The 14,689-nt window shown below is 35.2% G+C and overlaps 1 protein-coding gene across 2 annotated transcripts; it reads right to left on the bottom strand.

The window, feature by feature from the left end:
- Positions 1-696: 696 nt before the first annotated feature.
- Positions 697-2,739, bottom strand: LOC145037453 (uncharacterized). Of its 2 annotated transcripts, none has more exons than XM_078986105.1 (6): positions 2,404-2,739; positions 2,169-2,212; positions 1,856-2,088; positions 1,155-1,437; positions 979-1,056; positions 697-889 (listed from the first exon to the last, which is right to left on the bottom strand). In XM_078986105.1, exons 3-6 carry the CDS (start codon positions 2,062-2,064, stop codon positions 839-841), a joined length of 621 nt encoding a protein of 206 aa, XP_078842231.1. In that variant the 5' UTR covers positions 2,065-2,088; positions 2,169-2,212; positions 2,404-2,739; the 3' UTR covers positions 697-838. The 2 variants fall into 2 exon arrangements, with proteins under 2 accessions (XP_078842231.1, XP_078842239.1); XM_078986113.1 differs by having other exon boundaries at positions 1,155-1,425; positions 2,404-2,738.
- Positions 2,740-14,689: the final 11,950 nt, after the last annotated feature.

Here is a 14,689-nt window from a genome sequence, read left to right as displayed (position 1 = left end):
ACAACTATGTTGGTGTATTATGTACAAAAAGACCTTAGAAACCTAATATGGACAAAATTAAAACATTATTACCTTTTTAAAATGGTTTATAAAAATCATATTAGTGTAATATGTACAAAAAAAAAACCTTAAGAACCTTACGTGGATAAAATTAAAACCTTATTACCTTCCAAAGTCATTAACCATTTACCATTTTCAATGGTAAAATAACATTACATGATATTGATATAGATTATTGATCTATAAGAAAACCTCAATCGTTCTTAATCACACCTTCAAAATGAGTAGATTTTTCCACATCCATGTATGAGGATAAAAAATCTTATATAGATAAATTTAGTCTCTTAAAAGCCATGTTTTAAAACCAGACCAGACCGGCCAGTTCAACCAGAAACAGATCCCAAATCCGGTTCTTAAAAGACCAAAAAACTTGTATTCATATGAACCGGTAAAAACCGATCGAACCGGTAAAAATCAGTTCAGTTGATCCGGTAAAACCGGAAATTTTAAAAAAATATTTATTCTTTTTATTTTTTATCTAATTAAAATATAATTATGACATCATTCGGATTTTACTGTGCACAGGTTGGATCACGGTTGGACCATTTGAACCATCGAACCAGTAAGATGACTGGGTCTCTGGTCCCGTTTTCAAAACCTTGCTTAAAAGTTAAAATACATTGAAAAGAAAAAAGATAAAATAATTTGAAATATTAATTGCCACTTGTTAAAGTACATGTTGATTAAAATATATTGGGAAGACCAAACAAATTTCTCCCACTTCTAACAAACCCTAAACCAAAAACCTCCCAAATTCCACATCTATATCCCCCAAATCTCATTCCGAATCGCTTTCCATGCTTCCCATCGCCTTCAATCCCCTTGGTCTCTGCAAAAATCAATCTTGATCAATGTATAAATTCCAATGCATAATTTACATGTCAACATAGCATATGATTTTTAAAGCAAATTGACAACCTTTTTAGATGCTTTCTTCTCTCTAACTTCGTATCTTCCTTGACATAGATCAGATAACCATGCACCTGGACTTACCAACTGCATAAAATCCAATCAAATTTTGAAAATCAAAACTCCCAAAATCTGAAAAATATCATGTTGAGAACAATATGAAAAGGGTAGTTAAGTAATTTTACAAGTAAGCTTCTTTGAACAATCTTGGCTCTTTTCTTCGGCCTTTGAGGCAGTTTACACCCTTTCATAGCCATGAAATCTTCTTCTTTCTCTTTGCTTGATAATGTAGTAAAAAGTTTAGGCCAAACGACCTTTTTGCTCTCTTCCTTTGTATCCACAATCAACGCCTTCTTGCTGCTGCTACTCTCCTCCACAAACCCGCCGCCGGTGGATCCCCGTGTTGTGTAGTACCGATCTTCCTTCTCCGGCGAGGATAACGCCGACATTATCTTCCTGCCGGTGACCCTAAACCCAGTCAGAAAGCAAGGAAAAAGAAAAAAAACCTAAAAAAACAATATTTGTCTATCCCTTTTGTGTAATATTAACTAAGATCTGAACCACTTGATTCTATTCTTCATAAAAATCCCATATAAAAGGCTTTATAGATGCGTTCAACAAAGACGAATACACCCATCAAGAAAAAGCAACAAACTTTATCTTTTTTTTTTTCTTTGATTTTATCCGAAACAAAACAAAACCCATGTTCTCTTTCTGCTTTTTAGCCAAAAAAAACAACCAGAAAAAAGAAGAAAGAAATCTCTGGGAAATGGAGATGTTGCAAAGAGCCAAAGATCTAGGGTATTGAGTTGAATATAGGGTTAGTAATCAAGTAATCAAGAAATGAAGGTTTTTTAAGATTTTTCTTTTTTAAAATAACTTTTACCTGTTGAGACGTTGAGGAGATGAAGCATGAAGAGGGGGAAGAGGATGATGAGAATCTTGTTCATTAACAACCCTTCGATCAACACGTTGAGATGTGATTTTTTTCTTCACAATAATTCCATTTCCATCAGATTTTCCATTCATAACTGTCGACTCTTTCACTTTTACGAATCTCAGTCTCTTTCTATTTCCCCACTGTAACTTATCCATAACACAAAGCTTCAATCTTTATATCTGAAAAACAAGTGAAATCCCCATGAACCCTAAAAAAAAATAGAATCACCAAGAATAAAAGATAAACACGGAATACCCACATGAAGATCTATGCTAGAAACAGCATTAAATCTTCGAAATCACCCTGCATTTCAAATCAAACAAATCCCAAATGAGGAAACAAAAAGAATGGAAGATATGGATATTACAAGATCAAGTAAGCGTCAATTTTTATCTCCGAAAATTAGAAATTCTAACACTACTTGAGAACCCAATTTCTGTGATGAAAGGTAACAATTTATGAACAAAAAATTCGAAGAAATACAGAATACCCACTGGAGGATCTATGCTAGAAACAGCTTATGATCTTCAAGATCACTCGGCATTCAGTTAACCAAACGAAATCCCGTCTGAAAACTATGAAGAATGGGAGACGAAGGTAGGGAAGAAGGGGTTACAAGAACAAAACTGTGATAAAATGGTGAAAATGATGGGGATTGTTCCAGTAGGATTGTATTAATTTAGGGTTAAGGGGATTGGAATTATGCAAATGGGTTTTAATGATTTGGGATTTTTGCTCTGCCTCTCTTGTGTTCTTGTTTGTGTGAGTGGTGTTTGACAAGAAGAAGAAGTGGGGGTTGTGGTTTTGTTCCATATTTTCCACCCTATCGCAGTTTTGTATCTTTAATAGTTTTACAATTTCTTTTTTACTACTTCAGAGGTTGTAGATGTGGAGATCAATGTAGACCGTTGGATGTAAAATAGACGGTTGGATATGGCCCCTTCAAGGCTACAACTTACCTTGGGGTAGCAGCGTTCGGAGTCTCTTAAGGAGCACGTGACATGCATCATCCTCCATTAATTTAGGTACTTCTCTTAAAAATGTTAATATAGTCAACTTTTCTCTATATTTTGTTTGAAAATGTTAGGTTTGTCTAATATTTTTATAAAATAATGTGACATTTAACAAAATTTATACATTTTTTTTTCTTTTTTCATAAATTCTCGTTAAAACAAAATTAGTGTGTCATGTTTTGTTTAAATTATAATGAAGTAATAATAACTAATAGTTACTTGTTTTTTTTTTTTTTTTTTTTTGTAAAGAATAATATACAAGCCCATATATAAAAAATGGTTATATATTTTTATATAACAACTCTCACTTCATATTTAAGATGTCAAGCTAACACTTTGTCCTATCGTCTAGAGGGTTTATATACACATTAACATTATATAACAAGAGAACAAACTAAACAGTCGATATATAATAGTTGTGCATCATATAGTGATCATATGGCATTATTTGTATCAAAGAGACACAAAAGGTGTGTTTGATATGGGTTCTATATGTGTGTAAAGGTAGACTAGGTTCAAAAAATCTAATTTATCATCTTTGAGTTGGCTTTTAAACTCATGGACTCAGTCCATCATATTGTGTTGATTCGGTCCCTTCTTCAACAATGAGGGATCGGGACATATATTGGACCAAAAGCTAAGATTTCCCATTTTTCCTATTCATTTATACGCCCCCACAAAAAAAAAAAAAAAAAAAAAAAAAAGAAGAAGAAGAAGAAGAAATGGAATTGTTGCACATCTACTTCTCAAATTCATCGGCATTCAACCATTATCTTGCCTTCCAGTCGAAGTGCTTCTGCATCAATCTGCTAACTATTAGTGCTTTCATATTTACTACCATCATATAATAGCAGTCATGGAACTATCAGTAGTATCGGGTATCACATACAACTCACAATATAACAACTATGGGTTCTCAACAGCCCTAAAACTATCAACAGTCCCTGTAGATTAATAACACATCTCAAGGGTTATCAGCAACCCTAGGGACTATCAGTAGTCTCGTGGACTTACAAAAACCCAATAGATTATTAGCAACTCAGTTCACATACAATAGCAATCAACAGCTAAGACCCAACTGATCAACATATACCACCACACAGGAAAGTATAGTAAGAAGACTCGTCTCACAAATATCAGCTAAGCACCACAACTCTCATACAACAAAAACTAATCCTTCAGAGCACCTAACAACAATAAAGATCACCCTTTCAGTCTACAATCCAAACCCCTCAATTGACTAAAAGTCAACCATGGTAAAAAAAAAAGTCAGCCATGGTCATCCTCAGCCAACGATCACGTTGTGACCACCCATAAGTCACGTCATGACTGAACCAGGTCGAAATAATCATGAGTAATCTATTCTCAAGATGTGACATGATATTCCTTACGCCGTGAGATCCTTTTTAGACAGTTTAGAGCATTAAGCTCTTAACCCTTTAAGCCACTCCTTGAGACTTTCCAGAGGGTCTTCCCCAAGCCTATGTATCATAAAAATCTTAGCTTTTCATTCATGCATGACTTGAACACTAACTAGGTCAATAAGAGAAAAATACGATCAAGACTCATGTTAGGAGTCTAAAACCAACACCAAACCTCATATCTGAAGCTTACACTAAAGAAAATGCCTCAATGATCCATAAAGTTGCTAACTTTGTGGATTTCATGCATGCTACCCAACCCAACCATGAAAAGAAAGGCATAAATCTTAGATCTAGCATGTACAAGGGATAAAGGCAAGAGATTTAGGACTTACCAAGGTCCATAAATAATACAAGGTGGTGAAGAAAGGCTTTGATTGTTGAACCAATGCACCAAAGGGACCATCCTCAACCAAGAGCATTAAAACCACTCAAAATGAGCAAAAACCATCAAGATGAACTATAGTTAGGGTTTCTGAGGTTAAAGGGAGATGGAGGCTGGGAAATGAACCCTAAAGTCGAGTTTAGGGTGCTTAAATATGAAGCAAACCCTAAAAGATCATGGGCTTGGGATGCAGCCCTATTCACATCATGACTAGCTATGTGTCATGTCATTACTGCTCAGGTTGTCACGTCGTGACCACTCTTTGGTCACATTGTGACACTTGGTTTTTCCCTAAAAACCAAGTTTCAACTCCTAATGCCCTAAACCGATCCAATCCAGGAAACTAGTGTTGCAATTCTCCCCTACTTAAATTATATTTCGTCCTTGAAATTTGTCCTTATCAATCATTTTGCGAAAACCCCTTCTCCGAATCCCCTCAAGGAATTTTCCAAGACCATTCACTTATAGCTTGAGCCATCACCACACCGGATGTCCAAAACTGCGACTAAAACCAAGATTTCCAAAACCAACTGTCACAACTAGCATTTTTAGCTAGGAAATTTTGTTTTCATGTAAACATCAACTCTTGTAAAACTTGAAATATAAGTGGATATCATGTACTATGCTCAATCAAAAACATTAATTTGAATCAAAACTCCTGAGTGAAGTCCAAAACCTAATTCAGTACATCTCAGATACTCAATTGTGGGTTTGAAACCCTAATGTTCTGGTTCAAACTTAGTATGGACCAGGATCCTCTTATTGGGCCTAATGGGCCAGTAAACTTTTCATTTGATTATTTTGGGCCAAGGAACCCCATTTAGGTTCTAATTGGACCCACATTCATCAAACCATAGCATTTGGGCCATGTTGGGCCTAAAATAACTCACTTTATTATCATAGGCCTAATGGGCCGTGAATGGGTTCTTAAACCCTAATGGACCGTAAACCCATCAAGGGGCCCAATGGGTCGAAATTTCCATATTAGACCTTATAACATTCGAATATATTCACTTATGGCTCAAACTTTTCTTTCTCTTTTCCTTCCCTCCCCCCAATTCTCGGCTATGCTAAAAAAAAGAGTTAATATGAGGAAAATTGTGAGGAAGACACCTCACCATTGCATGGTGAATATCCATCCATAATATCCATCATACAACTATGAAGTCTCATGCATCTAGGTAAGTCTCATCACCCTCTCTCCCTTCTCATTCTTATTCTCGACCAAGGACCAAGAAAACCACCATTACCTTCATTTTTACTTTGAGATTATCTCCAAGCCTCTCATCTCCATCTAAATCCTCAAAAGAAAAATCCTCCTATCTTCCCTAAAATCATGTGGGTGTAAGGTGTGTTCGAAAGGTCTTTTTATCCAAGATCACTTTAAGCTTCACTTTTATGGTAAGATCTTGTAAACTTAAGTTGGTTTACTTCATTTTTAGCTAAGTCACTCCTCATAAACACATGTTTTCATGATTCTTGCTTCCTAGAATATCCTAAGTTTGAAATCCACTCAAGAAAGCTTCTAACATCGAGATCTCATCCATCCTTTATCCAAAAACCAAAATCTTCAAAGCAAAGTGAGTTCACACCCCCTATTTTCGGTTTTTACTATGTTTTGAGGGAGAATACAAGTTGTTTTGTGTATATCTATGTGTGTATGCGTGATTTTGTATGTTTTTCATGATATATGTGTGCTTATGTGTTATAAACTCCATGAACTTGAAGATCTACTAAAATGTGATGATATTTGTAGAACCTAACACTTATTTCAACTTATTATGCAAAGAAAAGGTTTTAAAATACATCAAAGTTACTTAAAACTAAGAGATCTGTATAAAAGGGCCAAAATGACCAAAAAACCAAAAATAGGGTATTTTTATGTAACTCACGGTTTTTAAGGGATCAAAAAGAATGTATTTTGATAAATATGAATCTTTATGGTATTTGTGATCTTAAAAAGGGCTAGGAGTGTAAAAGTTCATAAATAGGCTTCTTTTGGGCTTTTACGAAATTTTAGGCCAAGTTTGTAAATTTGTGGACTTTTATGGGCTTAAATGTCATTTTGAACAAAGTTGTGCTAAAAATGTAATTTTTTGATAAGAAGGACTAAAAATGTGAATTTATTAAAACTTGGGCCAAAAAGATGAATTTATTTATAAATGGGCCGAAAATGCACATTTTCATAAAACCAAGCCAAACATGATGTTTTTGACAAAAGTGAGTTAAAAATGTTATTTCTACTTAAAACTAGCCTAAAATGCAAAAATGTGTCATTATTGTAAATTTTCGATTTTTTGGATAAAAAATGACCTTTTACAAAAAGGTGAGCTTTTTATGTCACTTTGGTAAACAACATAGCTTAAACAACCAACGTAACAAACCACGGATCGATTTCGGTATTCAAGTCCTTATTGGGCCTGTAAATAATATACATGTTAAATGGGCCTTAGTTGTCTTTTTACATGTATATTGGGCTCGGGATATATATATATATATATATATATATATATATATATATATATATATATATATATATTCACATTCCTTTTGAGCCTAGAAATAATTTTCATGCTTAGTGGGCCTTAGTTGTCCACTTACATATTTATTGGGTCTGGAATATACCTTATCCGTTTTCCTTTTTTTCGCGTAAATTCGATTAAGGATCTAGTGAGACATTTCGGTTGACACCTATTGAGTGTATAATCGTAGCTTGTAGTTATAACCAGAATCTCTTTGAGGGAGAGTGGGAGTTTGTGTATAGATCTATACGGGGGTGACACCCCACACCTGAGATGTTCGCTATAGTTAGACTAGGGCAGTCTAGGGTGACAAAAACCTTACCTTATTCCGTTAGCGTCCGAAAAACGCCAAGATAGACGAAATTGTCATTATCTAGTATGGTTATAACGACTCACTTAGAAGAATTAACGTTATAAAATTTACGGGAAACCATCTTTTCTTTTTGGATAACATGGTAACATACTCGCGCTGGTACTCAAACTCGGGTGTTGAGATTCCAACATTCTCATAAGCAGACAACATCGGGTTGTCTGGGGTCATTCTCTTTATACTCTCACAAACATTAACATACATGCATTAATACAAGATCGAACACAAACATTTCAAACTGTTTTTCAGAAAATATCGGATTTTCTGGTGTTTACAAAGCAATACAAAACCTTTTACTCAAACATGCATATGAACTCACCAACATTTTTATGTTGACATTTTTAAATTAACTTGTATTCCCAGGAAACCGTTGAGTAGGTTGGTCAACGAGACTACATGGATATTTGATGTAAGCCAATGACAGTTGTAATATTACATGTGTGATGATGATGATGATGTTATGTTTCAATTATATACTTTGTGATGATACTACAAAAATAAAGTCACCCAAGCCCCCAGACGTTTCCGCCGTTTGGTTCAGGGGTGTGACACCAACGCGTACACCAAATCTGAGCAGAGACTCCCCCAAGGTCAAAATCACGTCCACTGATAGAGAATGCAGAGCTACACATCACAGCTAAACGAATCAAGGAGGACCAACTTCCTCGCCCATAATCACAATGAGCAAAAGATGGAAGGAAAGGGTAGACCGAGTTTCTCACCTTGGGGAGCTCCGCTATATGTATACACTTTTTTTTGGGTATTCTTGACATGGTCATTAGCCGAACGGGTAGGATAGAGACGTGACACCATGAGAAGAGGACATGTGTCAGCCCATTACTTAAAATTCCACGAAGATGTTTGTCTTCCAGGCAAACAAGGCCTCCCTTATATATCCACCATGTTGACCAAGACTCAAAATCTGATCCCAAACAAACCTTCTCGACTTAATGTCATCCCACTAACAGTATAAGATAGAAATCCACTACTAACTAAAAAAACTGCTAACCTCACTTATTGTCATCGGAGCCAGAAAAATAAGTGAGTGCTAAACTAGCCCACATACCCCTTTGGTCTAACAACCTTGCGTCTAGACATAGAGATAAACCGTAAATAAAATCAGATATCATGTTTTATGGTTCTTAACTGCAAACCTAACCTATTGACAAACCGTAACTAATCGTCTGCTCCCACAAGCGCAACCGCGACCAATATAAAAGCTCGTTCGATACTCAGTATCCAATAATTGTTGGGTTTTAAGCACTATAACACTCCTATGGTGCACATGCAACCCTAGATGCTTTGGATCTATGTTTTCTGTAATTATACATGCATTTTCAATTTTCCAAAGCATACATCCTAACTAGCATACAATAGAGGATATACAATATAAAACTCATAGTTTGATGAATACCTCTTATGTAGTTTGAAGTTCTTGATCTTAGAAAGATTTAGCACCTCAAGTGTGATGCCTCTAATGTGTCTCACAAGCACCAAATGCAAGAGGAGGATTGAGAGAATAGGCTAGTTAGCTCAAAATCGATTATCACTCTCTTAGAATGAAATGGAGCAACCGATTTTAGCTCTAGGGGTTGCTTTTGTAATATGACAAATGTTAGGGTTTCATCCATGCAAACCCTAATGCACCATGATCCTTCATATTATTTAGGCTCCATGGGTTAAACCTCCATGGACTATCCATGGACTATCATATTGGTTTAGCCCATCCTAATTAACCATGGATCATTGGACCACACTATAAGAATCATTGATTTACTTAATCAGTCCCCGTATATTTAATTAGTCTCTCTTGATCACTAAATTAATTCCAAATTAATTCTTGATGAATACTAATTAAATAATCTGATTTCTCAATTAATATATTATACTTATAATATATTAATAAATCACAGATAATCTTATTCTCAAAAGTCCATCCTATCAAATTGCACTGATGAAGTCAACCCGAAAGGACCATGCTACTATCGGGCCAAGTACATCCCAATTACAGTTATGGGCTTAGACCCATAATCCAACAGTCTAATAACTATAACTGCCACTGCATCTTCTATAGCATCCCGTTATTTTCTATATGTAAAGTCAACCCTAGTCAACTAAAGTCAACTTAAATTTTATTCTATCTTAATTGGATTGGATTAATGTTTTATAAATGTGTACACCTTGTATCCAAAGTGTTATATGTTTAAGAAATAAAAACTTGAAGTCCGAGACCATTTTTCTTTCCTTCGGACAAACAGCCTCGCAGTCGTGATCGCAACCAAGAACCCTCAGACCGTGAACCCTTTCTCGGCCGTAGCCTACTTCGGACCGTAAACGAGGTTCACGGCCGTGAACCCCTCGGACCGTGAACCCTCGCATACATATACTTTTCAACCGACTTTTAGCTCATTTCTTCACTTTCAAAACACAATTCCAACCTTTTTCTCTCAAGTATCATCAAGCTAGAACACCCTCTCTCCTCAAGAATTAGGACCATCCTTTCTTATCATTTCAAGTGATAATCACTAGTTCTTCACAAGATCTAATAGGTATCTTTTCATGATCTTGTTATCATTTCAAGAACGTCATTCAATCTCTTATAAACCCAATAATTTCACTAGTTTACACGAAGAACACACAAAGAACACGAAGAACACCCATCAAAAAACCCTTGAATCTTCTTAGGAATGTTCTTAGGATTATCAAGTGTTCATCATCCTTCAAGACCTCCTGGCCGTGAAGACTTTCAGGGCCTGAACCCTTCATAAGTCTTGGGCCGTGAACACCTCTCCTGGCCGTGAACACCATTCAGCTTCCATTTTAGGCTCTAACGCTCCTATTTGTAAGTTATACTTACAAATTAGTCCAGTCTCTAATCATTCCTATGATTATTTTAGCTAATTGGTTGCATATATGTTATACAAATCACTATATAGGACTTGTTTTGCTACGTGATTACACTTGTGGAACTAAACATCCTATATCAAATCATCAATAGAATCACCCTCCAAAAGGTGAGTTCATACCCCCATATTTTCATAGTATTTACTGTTTTAAAAGGGGTGGGGGGGGGGGGGGGGATGGGGGAATACAAGTCTAACACAAGGATATTTGTGTTACAAGCAAATGGTTTCAAAATATATTACCAAAATGAATTTCAATTGTCATCAAATCAAATGATTTTAAATTGTGTTAAAATGACATCAAATCATCAAAAGTATTTCAAAATGTTAAACTCTTTAAGTGATTTTATAAACTTATATTTTTCTCCAAAAATCATATATATATATATATATATATATATATATATATATATATATATATATATATATATATATATATATATAAGATTTAAAAGGCTTAGGACTGATAACTCACTTTAGTTCCTTTTCCTTGTTTGGATGTGGGCTTATAGTATAAGTTATTTGTCTGAATGTCATTTAAATTTTACTTATATATATATATATATATATATATATATATATATATATATATATATATATATGTATGTATGTATAAATATAAAAGTTATTTCATTCAGTTCAAATACCCTTTGTAACATGTTGAGCAAGGGGTTGCATTCATGAACAATTAGTGCTAATTCAGAAAGTACGTATAAATTATAATAGGTATTATTTATGATTCATAGAACATTGATTCACCATTCAAGTATACTATAGTACACCATTTTATAAGTATAAGGGTTTGTTTCAAAACTAATCAAGGGTTTACAACTTCCAAATACATGTTTAAGAGTACTAATTTAGGAGCATTCTATGAAATAAGCATTCTATAAAACATTATTTCAGAATGATTGGGTTTTCATTTATATTATACACGTAATGTCTATATGCTTTTTATGAGTCATTTTATTCAGGTTGTTTAATTCATTTAAACAACATAGTTAAAGTACTGACATTATAACCAAAATCTCCAGTCGGGGATCGAAACAAGATTATATAGATCTATATTGGGATTGACAACCCCACACTCAGACTGCTAGCTACAGCCATACATACATGCCTACGAGTGACAGTTGTTATCAACAGCTTTTAACGCCTTCATAGCGTTGATTCAGGCCGTCTAGTCTCAGAATGGTTATAATAACTCATTAAAAATATATTAACAATACAGTTAGTGTATAATTAACTAAACATGAGTACATTTTCAAAGTACTAGTTTATAGAGATACAAGTTACAATTCTACATTACATCATACAATAATAGTTGGTGGAACTAGACACACTCACTTTTATAGGTTTTACAAAGAAATACAAATACAGAAAATTGACTTACTAACAGAATGGTTTTATGAAGTTAAAACTACTTTTCTTATACAACAGAAAATATAGGATTTTCTGGAACAATTTACGTATTCAAAGAACAGAAAACATATTTTTAAACATAAATACTTATGCACTCACTCAACTTTATGTTGATACTCTCTTTTCAAATTACTTGTATTCTCAGGGAATCAGTAGATAGGTACTCCCTAAGCTTTTGAGAAGATGGAGTTGTTTTGAGTCATATCCCTTATCTTTTGATATAACTATTTTTTGTGTCAATATACATTAATTGAACACATGTAAGAACTTACACTTATTAATGCAATGGTTGTTTGTACTTTGATTACTATAATGCATGTGTTGTGATACTACAAATGAAGTCATCTATCCCTGGACGTTTCCGCTGTCTGGTTTGGGGGTATGACATCTTCAAAATCCGATTAGCAATCATAGCTTTCAAAAGTCGCTGTTGAACTATGACCTAGTCAATGACGCGTCCTTTAGATAAGGGATCATATATTCCTCTGTTCTTCAAGATATCATGCGGAAAAATACATGGAACATAGTTATACTTGTTGTCCTACAGTTTGTTTCTTGATTTCTGATTTGTCTGACATAGAACATAACTGAACACATCAATTTAGTTCTGACCGAGCCCGACACATAAGTCAAAACAAAATCATCGAGGGGCCCAAGATATCACTTTTAATCCTATTAGGATAAAAGGAACTGATAAACTTCGACACTATATGCTTGTACTAACTACTTGTTAAATCATGCATAAAGATACGTTTTATAACATCACGTTACTGATGTGTTTTCGTATCATCAATGCACAACTAACTCATAGTCAACAACTCATATATCTTGGTTTGAAGACTATATGATATTATTGTCTCACAATCACCCGTGATAAATTACATGAAGTGATTCAGGTGAGCGTGGGTTTAATCCAATACTCATATCTTATTTCAGGAGCACTCATGAACGTTGTAGCATACTTTTGCTATGTCTAACACCTTAGACAATCTACAGGCCAAATCCATGATAGTCTAACCTCATAACCTACTTCCAAAGTATGATCAACTTTGGATAGTTTGAATAATCTTATTATTATGGAAGTGAAAACATGCAAAAGTGAAACAATAGTAAATAATTGATACAAGACAGTAACTTTACTTATAAATAAAACTCCTTTTATTCAATTATAAAGTGTCAATTACAATTTAGCTATGACAAGTTTCAAAATATTTATTTAATCACTAAAACTAATATCGTCCGTTAGCCCAATGCCCCTTGCATGCTGCAAGTGCCTAACCCTATTCAATCCCTTCGTGACGGGATTTGTCGGGTTGTCCTTTGACGATATCCTCTTCACCAAGAGGTGTCATTCTTCTTCTTGATATCTTATGAAGTGGTACTTTCTGTTGATATGCCTGGATCTACCATGATCTCTTGGTTCAATGGTTAAGGCAACCACCTCTTCATTATCGCAAAAAATCTCCACATGCTCCTTTATGGATGACACAACTCCAAGGTCTCCGATGAAGTTTTTCAACCATATTGCCTCTTTCGATGCTTCGCTCGCTGCTATGTGCTCTGATTCACACATTGAATCAACTACAGTCTCTTTCTTGGAACTTTTCCATGTTATTGCTCCTCCATTTAGGGTAAACACCCTACTCGACTGAGAGCGCAAATTATCTTTGTCGGTCTGAAAACCGACGTCATAATACCCAATCACTCTCAAGTCATCACTCCCACCGAGGGTAAGGACCCAGTCCTTAGTCCTCCGTAGGTACTTAAGAATGTTCTTTACTACAGTCCAGTGAGGTTTACCAGGATTCCCTTGATATCTGTTGACCATGCTTAAAGCAAATGCCACATCAGGGCGAGTACAAGTCATAGCATACATGATCAAGCCAATTGCGGAAGCATATGGTACTCGACTCATCTCCTCTATCTCAGCCTCTGTACTCAGACTCTGAGTCTTACTCAGTTTGGTATTGCTTTGGATAGGTAAGTCACCTTTCTTGGGAGTTCTCCATGCTGAAACGCTTCAACACTTTGTCCAAGTAGGTACTTTGACTAAGTCCAATTAGTCTTTTACTCCTGTTTCTCAATATCCTTATCCCTAGAATATAGGCAACTTCTCCAAGGTCCTTCATAGCGAAACACTTCCCAAGTCAAGACTTAATTTCCTGCAAGGGTGGAATGTCGTTTCCTATGAGTAGTATGTTATCCACATACAACACCAGAAAGCTAACTCCCACTGACTTTGACATATATATACATGGCTCATCCTCGCTTCTCAAAAGTCCAAACTCTTTGACTTTCTCATCAAAACAAAGATTCCATCTACGAGATGCTTGTTTCAATCCATATATGGATTTCTCAAGCTTACAGACTCTATTAGGGTACTTTGCATTGACAAAACCCTCTAGCTGACTCATGTAAACATCTCCAGCCAACTTTTCATTAAGGAAAGCGGTTTTGACATCCATTTGCCATATTTCATAGTCATGAAATGCAGCTGTGACAAGCACAACCCTTATAGATTAATCTTCGTTACTGGTGAGAAGGTCTCATCATAGTCAACTCCCTGAGCTTGAGTATAACCCTTCGCAACCAATCACGCCTTATATGTGTGTACTTTACAATCCATTTCGGTCTTCTTCTTGAAGATCCATTTGCACTCGAATGTCTTACGACCCGGTAATTGTCAACCAAGTTCCAAACTTGATTGTCATACATGGACTGAATCTCGCTGTCCATGACCTCTT

This window comes from Lactuca saligna, chromosome 1, assembly GCF_052625555.1.
Source record: "Lactuca saligna cultivar CGN05327 chromosome 1, ASM5262555v1, whole genome shotgun sequence".
Taxonomy (NCBI): domain Eukaryota; kingdom Viridiplantae; phylum Streptophyta; class Magnoliopsida; order Asterales; family Asteraceae; genus Lactuca; species Lactuca saligna.
Note: the sequence above shows the minus strand (reverse complement) of the source record. Positions and strands in the feature narration are given on the sequence as shown.